This window comes from Heterodontus francisci, unplaced genomic scaffold (genome assembly GCF_036365525.1).
Source record: "Heterodontus francisci isolate sHetFra1 unplaced genomic scaffold, sHetFra1.hap1 HAP1_SCAFFOLD_86, whole genome shotgun sequence".
Classification (NCBI taxonomy): Eukaryota; Metazoa; Chordata; class Chondrichthyes; order Heterodontiformes; family Heterodontidae; genus Heterodontus; species Heterodontus francisci.
In genome coordinates this window covers 4,357,870-4,376,271 of record NW_027141093.1, presented here as the reverse complement: position 1 = coordinate 4,376,271, position 18,402 = coordinate 4,357,870, and the positions used below count along the sequence as shown (strand labels likewise).

The 18,402-nt window shown below is 44.7% G+C and overlaps 1 protein-coding gene across 1 annotated transcript; it reads left to right on the top strand.

Moving 5' to 3' along the window:
* Nucleotides 1-9,706: 9,706 nt before the first annotated feature.
* Nucleotides 9,707-10,009, top strand: LOC137362012 (histone H2B-like; the record flags this gene model as incomplete). The annotated part of the gene is made up of 1 exon (XM_068026594.1): nt 9,707-10,009. A coding segment is annotated over one exon (303 nt), but the record flags the coding sequence as incomplete, so codon positions are not given.
* Between the last annotated feature and the right edge of the window lie 8,393 nt (nt 10,010-18,402).

Below are 18,402 nucleotides of genomic sequence, written 5' to 3'. Positions count from 1 at the left end.
TGTGTCTTGTGAATGGTGGATAGGTTTGGGGAGACAGTAGGTAAGTTACTCACCACAGAGTTCCTCGCCTCTGACCTGCTCTTGTAGCCACGGCATTTATGTGGCTGGTCCAGTTCAGTTTATGGTCAATGGTAACCCCCCCCCCACCCAATGTTGATGGTGGGGGATTCAGTGATGGTAATGCCATTGAACATCAAGAGGAGATGATTAGATTCTCTCTTGTTTGAGATGGTCATTGCCTGGCACTTATCTGACGCGAATGTTACTTGCCACTTATCAGCCCAAGCCTGGATGTTGTCCAGGTCTTGCTGCATCTGGGCACGGGCTGCTTCAGTAGCTGAAGAGTCATGAATGGTGCTGAACATTGCGCAATCATCAGTGAACATCCCCACTTTCGGCCTTGTGATGGAGGGAAGGTCATTGATGAAGCAGCTGAAGATGGTTGGGCCTAGAACACGAGCCTAAGGAATTCCAGCTGTAATGTCCTGAGACTGAGATGATTGACCTGAACAACCACAGCCATCTTCCTTAGTGCTAGGTATGACTCCAACCAGCAGAGAGTTTTGCCATGATTCCCATTTACACTAGTTTTGCTAGGGCTCCTTGGTGCCATTAATGGTCAAAGGTTGCCTTGATGTCAAGGGCAGTCACTCTCACCTCACAATGCAATGTTTCTTTCACTCTAAAATAAAAGCAAAATTCTGCAGATTCAGGAAATATGAAGTTTAAAAAAACAAAAATGCTCAAAATAATCAACAGTTCAGGCAGCGTATGTGGAGAGAGAAACAGAATTAACATTTCAGGTCTGTGTCCTTTCATCTTACAATATGTTTTATGTCCTAGTATGTAATGGTCAGGTTCATTCAGATTGCAATAATGGAATTAATACTGTGTCTTCCACTCTGACTAATTGTGAAATTTGTGGAATGGTGTGTAACATGGAGCTCAGTCTGCAGTCTGGGTACATTATTGAGATTAATTCTGTACTTTACAATCAGGTACTGTTTGGCTGTTCCATCTGACATTGAATTTGTAGTTCAGGATGCTGTCTTGTGAGAGTGACACAGTGTCTTGCAATCTGATAGTGGGTGTGATTTTGGACTGGGATTGATGTATCTACCTGTCAGTGGGACTGAGTTGGGGTGAAATGGAAACAAGTTCACTCTTTCCTGCTCTGTGTGACTGTTGGATTGACTGTTGGTCTCTGGAACGTGGGATCAGTGCCAGTCTGACTACTTCTGCTGGCGGTGATTTTGGAATTGATGTCTCTGCTCTCTGTGAGTGATACTGTACTTACTGTGTGTGAGGAGCTGGCTGCACTTCCGCGTGTCGAGGAATCACGACATTTATTCTGCTTCCATCAAGTATTTGCCTGTAGAAAGGAAATGTATTTATTATAATTCAGGAAGAGGTGTGGTGGAAGTTCCAAGAGAGACCAAAACAATTTTTCAATGAATAATCATTATGAACAATCACAAAGGAAACCCAGCAATACAAACAGAGTCAGTGTCTGATTCCACTGCAGTCCTGCAGCCCCCAGCTACTGCATACCAGAGGCTTTGGCCATTTTACAACAATTAAATGACATCCAGAAACAATCCACTGGGCCATGAATGGGACTGACCGACGGAACAGGGACTTTTACACAGGTCAGATTTCCAGTTCCCGCTCCCATGGTCTAACCGTTCAAGCGAAACCAAACAGCCGCTGTTTAAAATGTGTCCTTCACACTTCTCACCTAGTGCCTGTACTAGATTCTCTTTGTGTAAATCCCCACATCCTGACTGTCCGTTTCTGTTTCCACACTTCACTGTCCAATAACAAGAAACTGTGGGATCAGGCTGGATCGCTCTCTTTGCGCTGGCACGGACATGATGGGCCGAATGGCCTCATTCTGTGCCGGACGTTTTCCATCTTTCTGTTTGCGGAATTGTTGCCTGAATCTGCGCCTGCGCTCCCCTCCCCCAGCACTGCCTGTGAGCGGAAGAAGATGGTTTGAAACAGCCGGCAATGGAGAGATCCAGGTCCCAGTGGAAGGGACCAAACAGCAGCCTCCTTGCAGCAGCACATCGCTTTGGGAGCGTGTCCACGAATGGACTGAGAGATCAGCATCGAGTCCGGGGCAAGTTCAAGGGCAGGCGAGGGCTGTTTGTAAGAGGCGGAGTGTAGCAGGAACTGGTCCCGGAACATGGAGTGAGTGTGGGAAGTGAGAGGCCATTCCCGGGTTGTGTGTGGATAAGGGGATGGAGACAGAATGGGAAGAAACTGTTACTGCAGTGCAGTCAAACAATGATAATATTTGTATGGCTGGGCTTCCTTTGTGGGCGTTTATAATTATCATGAGAGATTAAATTCATTAAAATCCTGTATCTTCTACCTCACCAGTATTTGAATTATAAACATTCTTTTGTTCAAACAGGCAAATAATTGAATGAACCAAAATAAATGTGATGTTTCCTCCACCAAGTTACATGGAAGAGTGTCACCAGCTCCTTCTCACACACAGTCCGTACATTATCACTCACAGAGCGCAGAGACACAGACAGGTCATCAGTTCCACAGTCTCAGACAGCAGAAATAGATCCAGAGACACATTTTCAATCCATCAATCAAATGGAGCAGGAGAGACGCACGTTGTTTTCATGTCACCCCAACTCAATACCACTGACAGGAGGATACACAAATCCCAGTCCAAATTCTCAGCCACTATCAAATTATCAGTGTGTCAATCCCACAATAGAGCAACCTCAGCTACAAATTAAATACACATAGAACTGACACATGGTTGCTGTTTCAAAGTTACAGAAATAATCTCAATGAAGTGCTCCGAGATTCAAGTTAAATACCAGCCTAATATTTACCCGGGTTTTGACTTTATTATCAGTATTAATTCCGATAATGTGTCCAGACATATACATTAGATACAAATCTCAAGTGCATAATCAGATTGCAGAGGTACAAACTCAGATTCCACTTTAAAACTCATCCGGATTGTGAAACTAAAAGATACAATATAAATTTGATTAGTATAGTCTGAGCTATAAATTACGTACCAGTCCTAAAACCTCATATAGTGTCAGATGGAAGATACTGTACAATTCCAGACTGAGCTCATTTTACATGCAAGTCCAAGATTCTCACTCAGAGTTAGACTGAATGGCACTGATCAAATTGATGAGTACAGCCTGAGTTACACTTGCACATCAATCCTGTATCAGATTGTAGGATACATTATATTTCACTATTGTGTTCACAGTGACAGATACTATTTAATACTAGGCAAAACCTCAAACAGGATTTATGTATCTACCTGTCTGCTTAAAACCTGCCACATCAGTGGCCTGTTGCTGTGCTGAATTTTTATGTAGAATAACTCCAGACTTGCACCAGTCCCAGGGACGGAAGGTTATATAATGAATCCCACAATCACACAGAGTACCAGACACTGACAGTCAGAGAGTGATTTTGAAACACATGCTCAGTGCCAGATGCTGAAAGGTTTAGGTTGATTACTGCACACACTGACAGTACCTCAGCCTGAGTCATCTAAAGCAACCTAACACACAAATAGTAGCACTGAGAGATTGAGAAAGAGTCCAAAACTCAGAGTAACAGACACTGATAGACACAATCTAAAAACTGCACGCACATGGATATAGTATTGGCTAACTCACAAGAAACAGAGTGGGGATAATTGGGGAATTTTCAAATTGGCAAACTGTAACTAATGGAGTGCCACAGGGATCAGTGCTGGTGACTCAACCTTTATGGTCTATATTAATAACTTGCATGAAGGGACCGAGTGTAAATCCAAATTTATGGATGGGACAACGATAGGTAGGAAAGCAAGTTGTGAGAAGGACACAAAGTGTCTGCAAAGAGATATAGATAGGTTAAATCAATGGGCAAAAGTTTGGCAGATGGAGTATAATATGGGAAAATGTGAGATTGTCTACTTTGGCAGGAAGAATAGAAAAACAGAATATTACTTACATAGAGAGAGACTGCAGAATGCTGCTGTACCAAGGGATCTGTGTGTCCAGATACATGAATTACAAAAAAGTTAGCATGCAGCTATCGCAAGTAATTAGGAAGGCAACTGGAATGTTGGCATTTTTAGCATGGGGAATGGAGTTTAAAAGTAGGGAAGATTTGCTGTAACTGTACAGGGCATTAGTGACATCCCAACTAAAGTACTCCACACAGTTGTGGTCTCCTTACTTAAGGAGGGCTATACTTGCATTGGAATCAGTTCAGAGAAGGTTCACTCAGCTGATACTTGGGAAGTTGGATTGTCTTATGAGAAACAGTTGAGCAGGTTGGGCCTATACTCACTGGAGTTTAGAAGATTGAGAGGTGATCTTATTGAAACCTATAAGATTCTCAGTGGGCTGGACAGGTAGATGCTGAGAGGATGTTTCTCCTTGTGGGGGAATGTAGAATTAGGGGCCACAGTTTCAAGATAAGAGGCCTCCCATTCAAGAAGGAGATGAGGAGGAATTTCTTCGCTCAGAGGGTTGTTCATCTTTGGAATTCTGTTCTCCAGAGGACTGTGGAGGCTGGAGGTCATTGAATATATTCAAGGCTGTGATAGACAGATTTTTGATCTAAAAGGCAGTCAATGGTCATGGGCGCAGGCAGGAAAGTGGAGTTAAGACCACAATCAGAACAGCCCCGATCTTATTGAATGGCGGAGCAGGCTCGATGGGCCAAATGGCCATCTCATGCTCCTATTTTGTATCTTTTTTCTCTTCTTGCACACACACACACTCAACCAGTGTGTGGCAGTGGATCTAGAATTATTCCCACTTTCGTACAAAATACCAGCGACTGAAAGGTACAGGATAAATCCCACAGATACATACAGTATGACTGACAGGTACAGAATGAATCCCATGCTCACTCACAGCACCAGGGATTGAAAGATACATGTAATTCCCACCCTCACAGAACAATATCAGACTGAGTTACAGAATGATTTCCACATTCACATCGAGCACCACTGACTGCTAATTAATTCATCCCACAATCACACACACTACCAGAGGCCGACAGATACAGAATGTATCGCACACTTTCACAAAGTACCAGTGAGTGACAGGTACAGAACGAATCCCACATTCACAAACTGTACTAGAGAATGGCAGATCCAGTACCAATGACCAATTCAGAATGAACTCCAAATTTACACATGACACTAGAGATGGAGAGATACAAAATTAATTCCACATTCACACTCTGCGAGAGACTGATAGTTACAAAATGGATCCAGAATGTGCAGACCGTGCCAGAGACTGATAGTTACAGAATGAAGTAAACACTCACATACAGTACCAGAAATGACAGAAATGGAATTGATACCACACATATATGCGATACCAGAGATGGAGCATACAGAATGAATCATACACCCACAACAGGAACAGAGATAGAGTTATACAGAATGAATTTCACACTCATGTACAGTACAACAGATTAACAAGTAAACGATCAACCTCAATCACACATACATTACCAAGGGTCAGTTCAGAATGACTACAAAACTCAAATAATGTGTTAGAGGTTGAAAGATGCAGATGAATACAGAACTCACACACAAGATACTAATAGATAAAGCCTGAAAACTGCACTCAAACACAGTACAAGGGACTGACAGATACTGAATGAATCCCACACTCATATTCAAAACCAGAGACTGACAGATGCAGAATGGATGTCACACTAAACAACTTCTTCGGAACTCCCTCGGGAATGAGGATGACTTTCTTCCACTCCAGGGTTGTGGTTCCTTAGGCAACTGAATAGTCCAATTCTTGATCCACACACTCGGCCACAGGTGGGGCAGATGGTGCATGGTGAAGTGGGTGAATGGGATTCTCCAATTTCCAAATACTCCTTCCACTGTTTGCATTTGGTTGCTTCCTGGGCATGTCGACGAATTTCAAACTGGCTGGCACCTTCGCGCATGCTTCTTTTCCATTTTGGGTGTTCTCAGGCAAGAGATGCCCATGAATCAGTGCAGATGTCACGTTTTTTCAGGATGTCTTGAAGGAAATTCTTGTATTGTTTCTTCTGCCCTCCTGGTAGCTTCTTGCCCTGATGGAGTTCAGAGTAGAAAGCTTGTTTTGGGACTCTGGCATCAGGCATGGGGATGATGTGGCCCGTCCAACATAACTGACTAGCCATGACCAGTGTCTCGATACTGGGGATGTTGGCCTGAGAGAGGACACTGATATTGCAGCGCCTGTCCTGCAACTGAATTTGCAGGATCTTGCGGAATCACCACCGGTAATATCTCTCCAGGGCTTTGAGATGTCTGCTGTACAGTATCCATGTTTCTGACACATACAGGAGGGCAGGTAACACTGCAGTCATGTCAACCATGAGCTTGGTGGCTGATTTGAGTTCTTTGTCATCAAACATTCTATTCCTCAGATGACTGAAATCTGCCCTGACACACTAGACGTGATGCTGCGTGTCATCGTCGATATCTGCCCTTGGTAACAGGAGGTTCCCAAGGTATGAACAGTGATCCACATTGCCCAGTGGTTCGCTGTGGATCTTGACAGTCGAGGGGCAGTGTCGGGGAGCAGGCTGGTAGAGGACCTTTGTCTTCTGGATGTTTTGCTTAAGGCCAATTATTTCATACACCTCCGTGAATGCATTGATCAGGGTTTGACGCATGGCCTCTGAGTGTGCACATACGCAGGCGTCGTCAGCATACTGCAGCTTGATGACAGAGGTTGGAGTGGCCTTACATCTGGACTGGAGGCAACATAGGTTAAAGAGTTTCCCACTCGTCCTGTAGAGTAGATCTTCACATGCGACCTAAAGAACAGCTGATGGGCTGAAAGAACACTGGAACAACAAAAACTTGCTGACAGCCACGACATGTGTGGATTCTTCAGCACAGTCAAGACCATTCACGGCCCACGCAGCCAAGGACCTACCCTACTGAGAGCAAAAGAATGGAGTGACACTGATCAAGGACATATAGGCAGTCTGCACTCGTTGCAAGGAGCACTTTGAAGATCTCCTCAATTGTGACTCAGTCCTTGATGCGAGTACCCTTGACCGCATTCCACAGCATGCTACCCACCGTGCTGTCAGCACAATCCCAGGCTGACAGAGATTGAAAAGGCCATCTGACAGCTAAAAAACAATAAGGCCGCTGGCATAGATGGAATTCCCATCAAAATTCTAAAATCTGGCAGAGAAGCACTCTTGACTCAAATACATGGTCTCATTTCCCTCATTTGGAAGGAGGAGAGCATGACAGGGGATCTCCGAGACACTGTAATAGTGATCATCTTTAAAGAAGGTGACAAGACTGACTGTGGTAACTACAGAGGGGTATCCCTGCTGTCCGCCACAGGGAAGGCCATCACAAGAGTCCTTCTCAACTGCGTCCTCCCCGTGGCTGAAGAGCTCCTACTGGAATCACAATGTGGATTCTGTCCATCAAGTAGCACAATGGACATGATCTTCAAAGCAAGACAACTCCAAGAAAATGTAGGGAGCAGCAGCAACCTTTATACCTGGTCTTCTCTGACCTGACAAAGGCCTTCGACTCTACCAACCAGGAGGGATTATGGAACGTCCTCAAATTTGGCTGCCCAGAGAAATTCATCATCATCCTCTGACGACTGCATGATGACGTGCAAGCTGTAATCCTTCCCAACGGACCTACCACTGACCCAATCTCAATGCAAACTGGGGTCGAGCAAGGCTGTGTCATCGCACCAATGCTCTTTTCCATCATCCTTGCCGCAACACTCCACCTCATCTCCTCATACTCACAGTACCAGAGTCTGATAGATACAGAATGGATGTCACACTCACAGTACCAGAGACTGACAGATACAGAATGGATGTCACACTCACAGTACCAGAGTCTGATAGATACAGAATGAATCCACACAGCACCGGAGACTTCCTTTCTTCTTCTTCTTCTTTGGCTTCCTTGTCTCGAAAGACAATGGGTAAGCGCCTGGAGCTTGTCAGTGGTTTGTGAAGCAACGTCTGGAATGGCTATTAAGGCAAATTCTGGAGCGACAGACTCTTCCACAGGTGCTGCAGATAAAATTGGTTGTCGGGGCTGTTACACAGTTGTCTCTCCCCTTGAGCTTCTGTCTTTTTTCCTGCCAACTGCTAAGTCTCTTCGACTCACCACACTTTAGCTCCGCATTTATTGCTGTCCGCCAGCTCTGGCGAACACTGGCAACTGACTCCCATGACTTGTGATCAATGTCACAGGACTTCATGTCGTGTTTGCAAACGACTTTAAAGCAGAGACATGGATGGTCGGTGGTTCTGATACCAGTGACGAGGTTGCTGTACAATGTGTCCTTGGGGATCCTGCCATCTTCCATGCGGCTCACATGGCCAAGCCATCTCAAGCGCCGCTGGCTCCGTAGGGTGTATATGCTGGGGATGTTGTCCGCCTCAAGGACTTCTGTGTTGGAGATACGGTCCTGCCACCTGATGCCAAGGATTCTCCAGAGGCAGCAAAGATGGAATGTATTGAGACGTCGCTCTTGGCTGACATACGTTGTCCAGGCCTCGCTGCCGTAGAGCAAAGTACTGAGGACACAGGCTTTAATAACTTGGACTTTTGTGTTCCGTGTCAGTGTGCCATTTCCCCACACTCACTTGGCCAGTCTGGACATAGCAGTGTTCTCGCACCTACACTGTTTGGGATCTTCTTCTCCCTGCTGCTCTCACATGCGTTCAAGTCTTCAGAAGAAGGAATTTTCCTCCACACAAGATCAGATGGCAGTTTGTTCAACCTTGCCCGTCTGAGAGCGAAGAGCAAAGTACAGAAAGTCCGCATCAGGGAACTCCTCTTTGCTGACGATGCTGCATTAACATCCCACACTGAAGAGTGCCTGCAGAGACTCACTGACAGCATTGCGGCTGCCTGCAACGAATTTGGCCTCACCATCAGCCTCAAGAAAACGAACATCATGGGACAGGACATTATAAATACTCCATCCATCAATATGGGCGAACACGCTCTGGAAGTGGTTCAAGAGTTTACCTATCCAGGCTCAACTATCACCAGTAACCAGTCTCCCGATGCAAAAGTCAACAAGTGCATGGGAAAGGCTTCCACTGGTATGTCCTGACTGGCCAAGAGAGTGTGGGAAAATGGCGCACTGACACGGAACCAGAGACTGAGAGCTACCAAATTACTTAAAACACTCAAACACAGTAGCAGAGAGTAAAATTAACGGAATTAATTGCACACTCACATGCAATAGCAGAGACACAACGACACAGAATCAGTCAAAAAGTGTCCTCCCAACAACAGCCAGGACATTTCCAGGGATCTTTTCACAGGGAGCGGCTGTTTTACTATAAACTGGGACTGGAGAGAGTCTTTGTGAAATATACTTACGGATTGCAGTAAGGGTGTTTGTGATTGGTTGCAAATATTTATTCTGATTGGATGGCGGAAGACACCAATTAGAGAATTACAATATAAAACCGTTGTGACATCACTCCCAATCACCCAATCACAATCTATACTTTCCCCCATCCCTCATTAGCATAGAGCTGTGGGATTGTCTATTTAATCCGCACTCGGAAGGGGTTTGGTTTATTTCTGTGTCTGCAATTGGATCTGAAGATGGTTGAGGAGAAGAAGAAAGCAGCTGCTAAGAAGGGCGCCAAGAAAACTGTGAGTAAACCGTCAGCAAAGGGCGGCAAGAGGCGGAGAAAGTCGAGGAAGGAGAGTTACTCCATCTACATCTACAAAGTGATGAAGCAGGTTCACCCCGACACCGGTATCTCCTCCAAGGCCATGAGCATCATGAACTCGTTTGTGAACGATATTTTCGGGCGCATCGCGGGTGAGGCTTCCCGCCTGGCCCATTACAACAAGCGCAGCACCATCAGCTCCCGGGAGATCCAGACCGCCGTACACCTGCTGCTGCCCGGGGAGCTGGCCAAGCACGACGTGTCGGAAGGGACAAAGGTGGTGACCAAGTACACCAGCTCCAAGTAAAACTGCACAATGGACTGAAAAACATCCCAAACACAACGGCTCTTTTAAGAGCCACCCACAATCTCTCTGAAAAAGCTACAACATCATCCCGATGGTATCAATTTTTTTTTTTATACAAAGGGTCTGGAACTTTCTAATTGCCTTTGTGATATCTGTTTTAACCCCATGGAGTCTGGGTGATTCACTTTCACTGTTGAGATCTTTGTGTCTCTACTTAATAATGCCGTGTAAATTAATTACTGATCACTGACCCCATGTGCGCGTTCATTTTCGCTATTGTACTATTTCGTCAATAAGCTGACAGATCAGTTCTCAGACACTTGTTTCCCTTGTTCAAGCTCGGCCTCAATAATAAGTACATTTTCTAGAAACCCTGCTGTTGCAGGAAACCTCAGTCTCTCATTTCAACTCCTGACAGTAAAACACTTCTCTCCGCTTTTGTCTCCCACAAATAGGTTCAATCTAGAATCAGTGATGCGGTATCTTGACAAAGATTGATCTGAAATGTATCCGCTTCCAGAATGCTGTGAATGAGACTTTCTGCCGCCGCTTACAGACTGTTTCAAAAAGGATGGAGAATAGTCCGAGATCAAAGCGCACATGGGCTCAGTGATCAGTAATTAATTTACGCGGCATTATTAAGTAGAGACACAAAGATCTCAGACAGTGAAACTGAATCACCCAGAATCCATGGGGTTAAAAAAGATCAGAAAGGCAATTAGAAAATTCCAGACTCTTCGTATAAAAAAACAAAACAAATCAAAACCAGGGAGATGATGTAGCTTTTTCAGAGAGATTGTGGGTGGCTCTTAAAAGAGCCGTTGTGTTTGGAATGTTTTTCAGTCCATTGTGCAGTTTTACTTGGAGCTGGTGTACTTGGTCACCGCTTTAGTCCCTTCTGACACGACGTGCTTGGCCAGCTCCCCGGGCAGCAGCAGGCGCACGGCGGTCTGGATCTCCCGGGAGCTGATGGTGCTGCACTTGTTGTAATGGGCCAGGCGGGAAGCCTCACCCGCGATGCGCTCGAAAATATCGTTCACAAACGAGTTCATGATACTCATGGCCTTGGAGGAGATACCGGTGTCGGGGTGAACCTGCTTCATCACTTTGTAGATTTCGATGGAGTAACTCTCCTTCCTCGACTTGCTCCGCCTCTTGCCGCCCTTTGCTGACGGTTTACTCACAGTTTTCTTGGCGCCCTTCTTAGCAGCTGCTTTCTTATTCTCCTCAACCATCTTCAGTTTCAATTTCATGCACAGAAATAAACCAAACCCCTTCCGAGTGCGGATTAAATAGACAATCCCACAGCTCTATGCTAATGAGGGATGGGGGAAAGTAAAGATTGTGATTAGGAGTGATGTCACAATGGTTTTATATTGCAATACTATAATTGGTGTCCTTCACCATCCAATCACATTCAAACTTTGCAGCCAATCACAAACATTCGTACTGCAATCAGGAAGTATGTTTCACAAAGACTCTCTCCAGCTGCAGTTTACATTGAAAGAGCCGCTCCCTGTGTCAAGCTCTCTGGAAATGTTCTGCATGTTGTTGAGAGCACGCTTATTGATGATTCTGTGTCGTTGCTTTTGCATGTGAGTGTGCAATTAATTCCATTTCTTTTATTCTCTGCTCCTGTGTTTGAGTGTGTTCTGTCGTTCAGCAGTTCTCAGTCTCTGGTGCTGTGTGGATTTATTCCGTATTTATTTATTTCGTGACACAGCACTGAAACAGGCCCTTCGGCCCACCGAGTCTGTGCCTACCAACAACCACCTATTTATACTAACCCTGCAGTAATCCCAACCTACACTCGCGGCAATTTACAATGACCAATTTACCTGCAAGTCTTTGGCGGTGGGAGGAAACCAGAGCACCCGGCGAAAACCCACGCGGTCACAGGGAGAACTTGCTAACTCCGCACAGGCAGTACCCAGAATCGAACCCGGGTCCCTGGAACTGTGAGACTGCAGTGCTAACCACTGCACCACTGTATCTGTCAGACTCTGGTACTGTGTTTGAGTATGACATCCATTCTGTATCTGTCAGTCTCTGTTGCTGTGTTTGAGTGTGAGGAGTTGAGGTGGAGTGTTGCGGTGAGAAAGATGGAAAAGAGCGTTGGTGCGATGACACAGACTTAGTTGACCCCAGTTTGCATTGGGATTGGGTCAGTGGTAGGTCCGTTGGGAAGGATTACAGCTTGCATGTCATCATGCAGTTGTTGGAGGTAGGTGACGAATTTTTCCGGCAGCCACATTTGAGGAGGACGTTCCATAATCCCTCCTGGTTGGTAGAGTTGAAGGCCTTTGTCAGGTCAGAGAAGACCAGGTAGAAAGGTTGCTGCTGCTCCCTACATTTTCTTGGCGTTGTCTTGCTGTGAAGATCATGTCCACTGTGTCTCTTGATGGACAGAATCCACATTGTGATTCCAGTAGGAGATCTTCAGCCACGGGGAGGAGACAGTTGAGAAGGACTCTTATGATGACCTTCCCTGTAGTGAACAGCTGGGATACCCCTCTGTCATTACCACAGTCGGTCTTGTCACCATTTTTGGTGATGATCACAATGACGGCATCTCAGAGATCTCTGGCATGCTCTCGTCCTTCCAGCTGAGGAAACTGAGACCATGTATTTGTGTTAAGTGTTCTTCTCTGTCGTATTTTAGATTTTCAGAGGGAATTCCATCTATGCCGGTGGTCTTCATTTTTTTTAACCTGTTAGATTGCCTTTTCAATTTCTGTTGGGCTGGGATTGTGCTGACGTCATGGTAGGTAACATGCTGTGGAATGTGGCACTTGCATCAAGGACTGAGTTGCGATTGAGAAGATCTTAAAAGTGCTACTTCCAACGAGTGATGACTGCCTCTCTGACCTTGATCAGTGTCACTCCATTCTTTACTCTCAGTAGGGTAGGTCCTTGATAATTTGGGCCATAAATGGTCTTGATGGTGCTGAAGAATCCACACATGTCGTGGCTGTCAGCAAGTTGCTGTATTTCCTGCACTCTTTCAGCCCATCAGCTGTTCTTTAGTTCGTGTAAGCAGATCTACTCTACAGGACAAGTGGGAAACTATTGAAACTACATTTCCTGCAGTCCTGAAGCAAGGCCACTCCAACATCTGTCATCGGGCTGCAGTATGCTGACAATGCTTGCATATGCGCACACTCAGAGGCCAAGCTTCAAACCCTCATCGATGCATTCATGGAGGCGTATGAAAGAATTGGCTTGAAGCAAAACATCCGGAAAGCTAAGGTCCTCTGCCAGCCTGCTCCCCGACACTGCCCCCGACTATTAAGATCCACGGCGAATCACTGGACAATGTGGATCACTGCTCATACCTTGGGAACCTCCTGTCACCAAGGGCAGATATCGACAATGACACTCAGGATCGCTTCCAGAAGGCCATGTGGCCCATAAATCCTGCTCTGCCATTCAATAAGATCATGCCTGTTCTGATTGAGGCCTTAATTCCACTTTCCTGCCTGTGCCCATTGACCAATGACTCCCTTGTACATCAAAAAATCTGTCTATCACAGCCTTGAATATATTCAATGACCCAGCCTCCACAGTCCTCTGGAGAACAGAATTCCAAAGATGAGCAACCCTCTGACAGAGGAAATTCCTCCTCATCTCTTTCTTGAATGGGAGACCACTTATCTTGAAACTGTGGCCCATAATTCTACATTCCCCCACAAGGAGAAACATCTTCCCAGCATCTACCTGTCCAGCCCACTGAGAATCTTATAGGTTTCAATAAGATCACCTCTCAATCTTCTAAACTCCAGCGGGTAGAGGCCCAATCTGCTCAACTTTTTCTCACAAGTCAACCCTTCATCCCAGGAATCAGCCTAGTGAACATTCCTTGAACTGATTCCAATACAAGTATATCCCTCCTTAAGTAAGGAGACCAAAACTGTATGGAGTACTTTAGTTGGGATGCCACTAATGCCCTGTACAGTTACAGCAAAACTTCCCTACTTTTATACTCCATTCCCCTTGCTAAAAATGCCAACATTCCATTTGCATTCCTAATTACTTGCGATACCTTCATGCTAACTTTTCTGTAATTCATGTACCTGGCACCCAGATCCCTCTGTACAGCAGCATTCTGCAGTCTGTCTCTATGTAAGTAATATTCTGTTTTTCTATTCTTCCTGCCAAAGTCGGCAATCTCACATTTTCCTATATTATACTCCATCTGCCAAACATTTGCCCACTGACTTAACCTATCTATATCTCTTTGCAGACACTTTATGTCCTCCTCACAACTTTCTTTCCTACCTATCTTTGTACCATCCATAAATTTGGCAACAGTACACTCAGTCCCTTCATGCAATTATTAATATAGATCATAAATAGTTCAGGCACCAGCACTGGTCCCAGTGACACTCCATTAGTTACAGTTTGCCAATCTGAAAATGCCCCATTTATCCCCACTCTCTGTTTCCTGTGAGTTAGCCAATCCTATATCCATGTGTGTTTAGTTTTCAGTTTGTATCTATCAGTGTCTGGTACTCTATCTGAGTTTTGGACTCTTTCTTACTCTCTCACTGCTATTTTTTGTGTTAGGTTGCTTTAGATGACTCAGGCTGAAGTACTGTGAGTGAGTGCAGTAATCAACCTATATCTTTCAGCATCTGGCACTGAGCATGTGTTTCAGCATCACTCTCTATCTGTCAGTATCTGGTACTCTGTGTGAGTGTGGGATTCATTATATAATCTTCCGTCCCTGGGACTGATGGCAAGTCTGGATTTATTCTCCATAAAATGTCAGCACAGCAACAGGCCACTGATGTGGTAAGTTTTAAGCAGACAATATATTTGAGGTTTTGGTTAGTATTAAATATTTGTCACTGTGAACACAATAGTGAAAGATAATGTATCCTACAATCTGATACAGGATTGATGTGCAAGTGTAACTCAGGCTGTACTAATCAATTTGATCAGTGCCATTCAGTCTGAGTGAGTATCTTGGACTTGCATGTAAAATGAGCTCAGTCTGGAATTGTACAGTATCTTCCATCTGACACTATGAGGTTTCAGGACTGCTATGTAATTTATAGGTCAGATTATACTGATCAAATTTATAATGTATCTTTTAGTTTCACAATCCGGATGAGTTTTAAACTGGAATCTGAGTTTGGATCTCAGGTTATATGATATTTCAGAATCTCTCAATCTGATTATGGACTTGAGTCTAATGTTTATGTCTGGAAACATGATGGGAATTAATACTGATAATAAACTCAAAACCTGTGTAAATATTGGGCTGGTATTTAACTTGAATCTCAGAGTACATTATTGAGGTTAATTCTGTAACTTTGAAACAGGAACCACGTGTCAGTTCTCTGTGTGTTTAATTTGTAGCTGAGGTTGTACTATTGTGGCATTGACACACTGATAATTTGATTGTGGGTGAGAGGTTGGACTGGGATTTATGTATCTACCTGTCAGTGGTTATGAGTTGGGGTGACATGGAAACAACGTCTGTCTTTCCTGCTCTATTTGATTGATGGATTGAAAATGTGTCTCTGGAACGATTTCTGCTGTCTGAGACTGTGTCTCTGCGCTCTGTGAGTGATAATGTACGTATTGTGTGTGAGAAGGAGCTGGTGGCACTCTTCCATGTAACTTGGGTGGAGGAAACATCACATTTATTCTGGTTCATTCAATCATTTGCCTGTTTGAACAAAAGTATGTTTGTAACTAAAATACAGGTGAGATCAAAGATATAGAGTTTTAATGAATTTAATCTCTCAAATAATAATCATTATTGATACCCGCAAAAGAACCACCGCAACACAAATATTGTCAGTGTTTCACTCCACTACAATAAGTTTCTTCCCATTCTGTCTCCATCCCCTTGTCCACACACAACCGGAGAATGGCCTCTCCACTCACTCCATGGTCCGAGACCAGTTCCAGATCCACTCCGCCTCTTACAAACAGCCCCCGCCTCCCCCTGAACTTTCCCCAGACTCGATGCTGATCTCTGAGTCTATCTGCGGACACGCTCCCAAAGCGATGTGCTGCTGGAAGGAGGCTGCTGTTTGCTGCCTTGCCCCGGGACCGGGATCTCTCCATTCGCGGCTGTTTTAAACCATCTTCTTCCGCTCACAGGTAGTGCTGGGGGAGGGGAGCGCAGGCCCAGATTTCTGCAACACTTCAGCCAGAAACGTGGAAAACTTCCGGCACAGAATGAGTCCATTCGGCCCATCATGTCCGCGCCAGCGGAATGAGAGGGATATAGCCTGTTCCCACAGTTTCTTGTTATTGGACAGTGAAGTGTGGAAACAGAAGCAGACAGTCAGGATGTGGGGAGTTACACAAAGGGAATCTATTATCGGCACTAGGTGAGAAGTGTGAAGGACACATTTTAAACAGTGGCTGTTTGGTTTCACTTGAACGGTTAGACCATGGGAGCGGGAACTGGAAATCCGACCTGCGTAAAAGTCCCTGTTCCGTCGGTCAGTCCCATTCATGGCCCAGTGGATTGTTTCTGGATGTTATTTAATTGTTGTAAAATGGCCAAAGCCCCTGGTATGCAGTAGCTGGGGGCTGCAGGACTGCAGTGGAATCAGACACTGATTCTGTTTGTATTGCTGGGTTTCCTTTGTGATTGTTCACAATGATTATTCATTGAAAAATTGCTTTGGTCTCTCTTGTAACTTCCACCACATCTCTTCCTGAATGATAATAAATACTTTTTCTTTCTACAGGCAATACTTGAGGAAGCTGAATAAATGTGGTGATTCCTCGACACAAGAGGAAGTGCAGCCAGCCCCTCACACACAGTAAGTACAGTATCACTCACAGAGAGCAGAGACATCAATTCCACAATCACCGACAGCAGAACTGGTCAGAACATAAAAACACACAAAATGGGAGCAGGGTTAGATCATGTGGCCCGTGGAGCCTGCTCCGCCATTCAGTACCACCGTGGATGATCTTAGGCTTCAATTCCACTTTCCCGCCTGCTCGCCTTATCCCCTGATTCTCTGAGAGATCAAAAATCTGTCTTTTGCAGCTTTACATGTATTCAATGATGGAGCATCCACAATCCTCTGGAGTACATAATTCCAAAGATTCACAACCCTTTGAGTGAAGTAATTTCTCCCCATATCAGTCCTAAATGATCAGGCCCTTATCGTGGCACTGTGTCCCCATGTTTTAGATTCTCTGACCAGCAGAAACAATCTCTCAGTGTCTCCCCTATCCAGCCCTTTCGGAATTTTGTATGTTTCAATGAAATCACCTCTCATTCTTCTAAACTCGAGAGTATAGGCCCAATTTACTCAGCCTCTCATCACAGGACAATCCCCTCATCCCAGGGACTAATTTAGTGAACATTTGCTGCACCGCCTCCAATGCACATATATCCTTTCTTAAGTGTGCAGACCAAATCTTCACACTGTATTCCAGATGTGGTCTCACCGAAATCCTGTACAATTGTAACTCACTTCTTTATTCCTGTATTCTAATCCCCTCGCAATAAAGGCCAACACGCCATTTGCCTTCCTAATTGCTTGTTGTACCTGCATGCTAGCTTTCTGTATTACTTGCACAAGTACACCCAAGTCTCTTTGAACACCAACAGTTACAAGTTTCACACCTTTTATCAAATATTCTACTTTTCTATTCTTATGACCAAAGTGAAGAACTTCACACTTCCCTACATTATGCTCCATCTACCATCTTCTTGCCCACTCACTGAACTTGTCTATATCTCTTTGCAGCCTCTCTATGTCCTCCCACAGCTTCCCTTTCCACCTGCCTTTGTATCATCAGCAAACTTAGATACATTACTCTCTGTCTCTTCATCTAAGTCATTAATTTAGATTGTAAATAGCTGAGACCCCAACACTTATCCTTGCGACACTAAATTATTCACTGCCTGCCAATCTGTTTATACCCACTCTTTGCTTCCTGTCCATTAACCAATCCTCTGTCCATGCTAATATATTACCCACAATTCCATGAGTCCCTTATCTTCTCTAGTAACCTTTTATGTAGCACCTTATTGAATGCCTTTTGGAAATCCAGGAATACGACTCGTTTCCCTTTACCCTGCTAGTTACATCCACAAAAAACTCTCATAAATTTGTCAAACAAGATTTCCCTTCAGGAAAATCATGTTGACTTGTTTGAATGCTTTTCTCAGTGCATTGTTCAGACTTCCTGCATTTTCCCAATGACTGATGTTAGGCTAACTGGCCTGTAGTGCACAGTTTTCTCTCTCCCTCCTTTCCTGAAAAGCAGTGTAACATTTGCCAACTTCCAATATGATGGAAATTTTCTGACCCCCTCCCACACCCACTGCAATATTACATGGAACGGCGGTGGGGAGAAACAGCCTGTCTGCCCCAGGCCAATCAAGGCCCTTAATTGGCCAATTA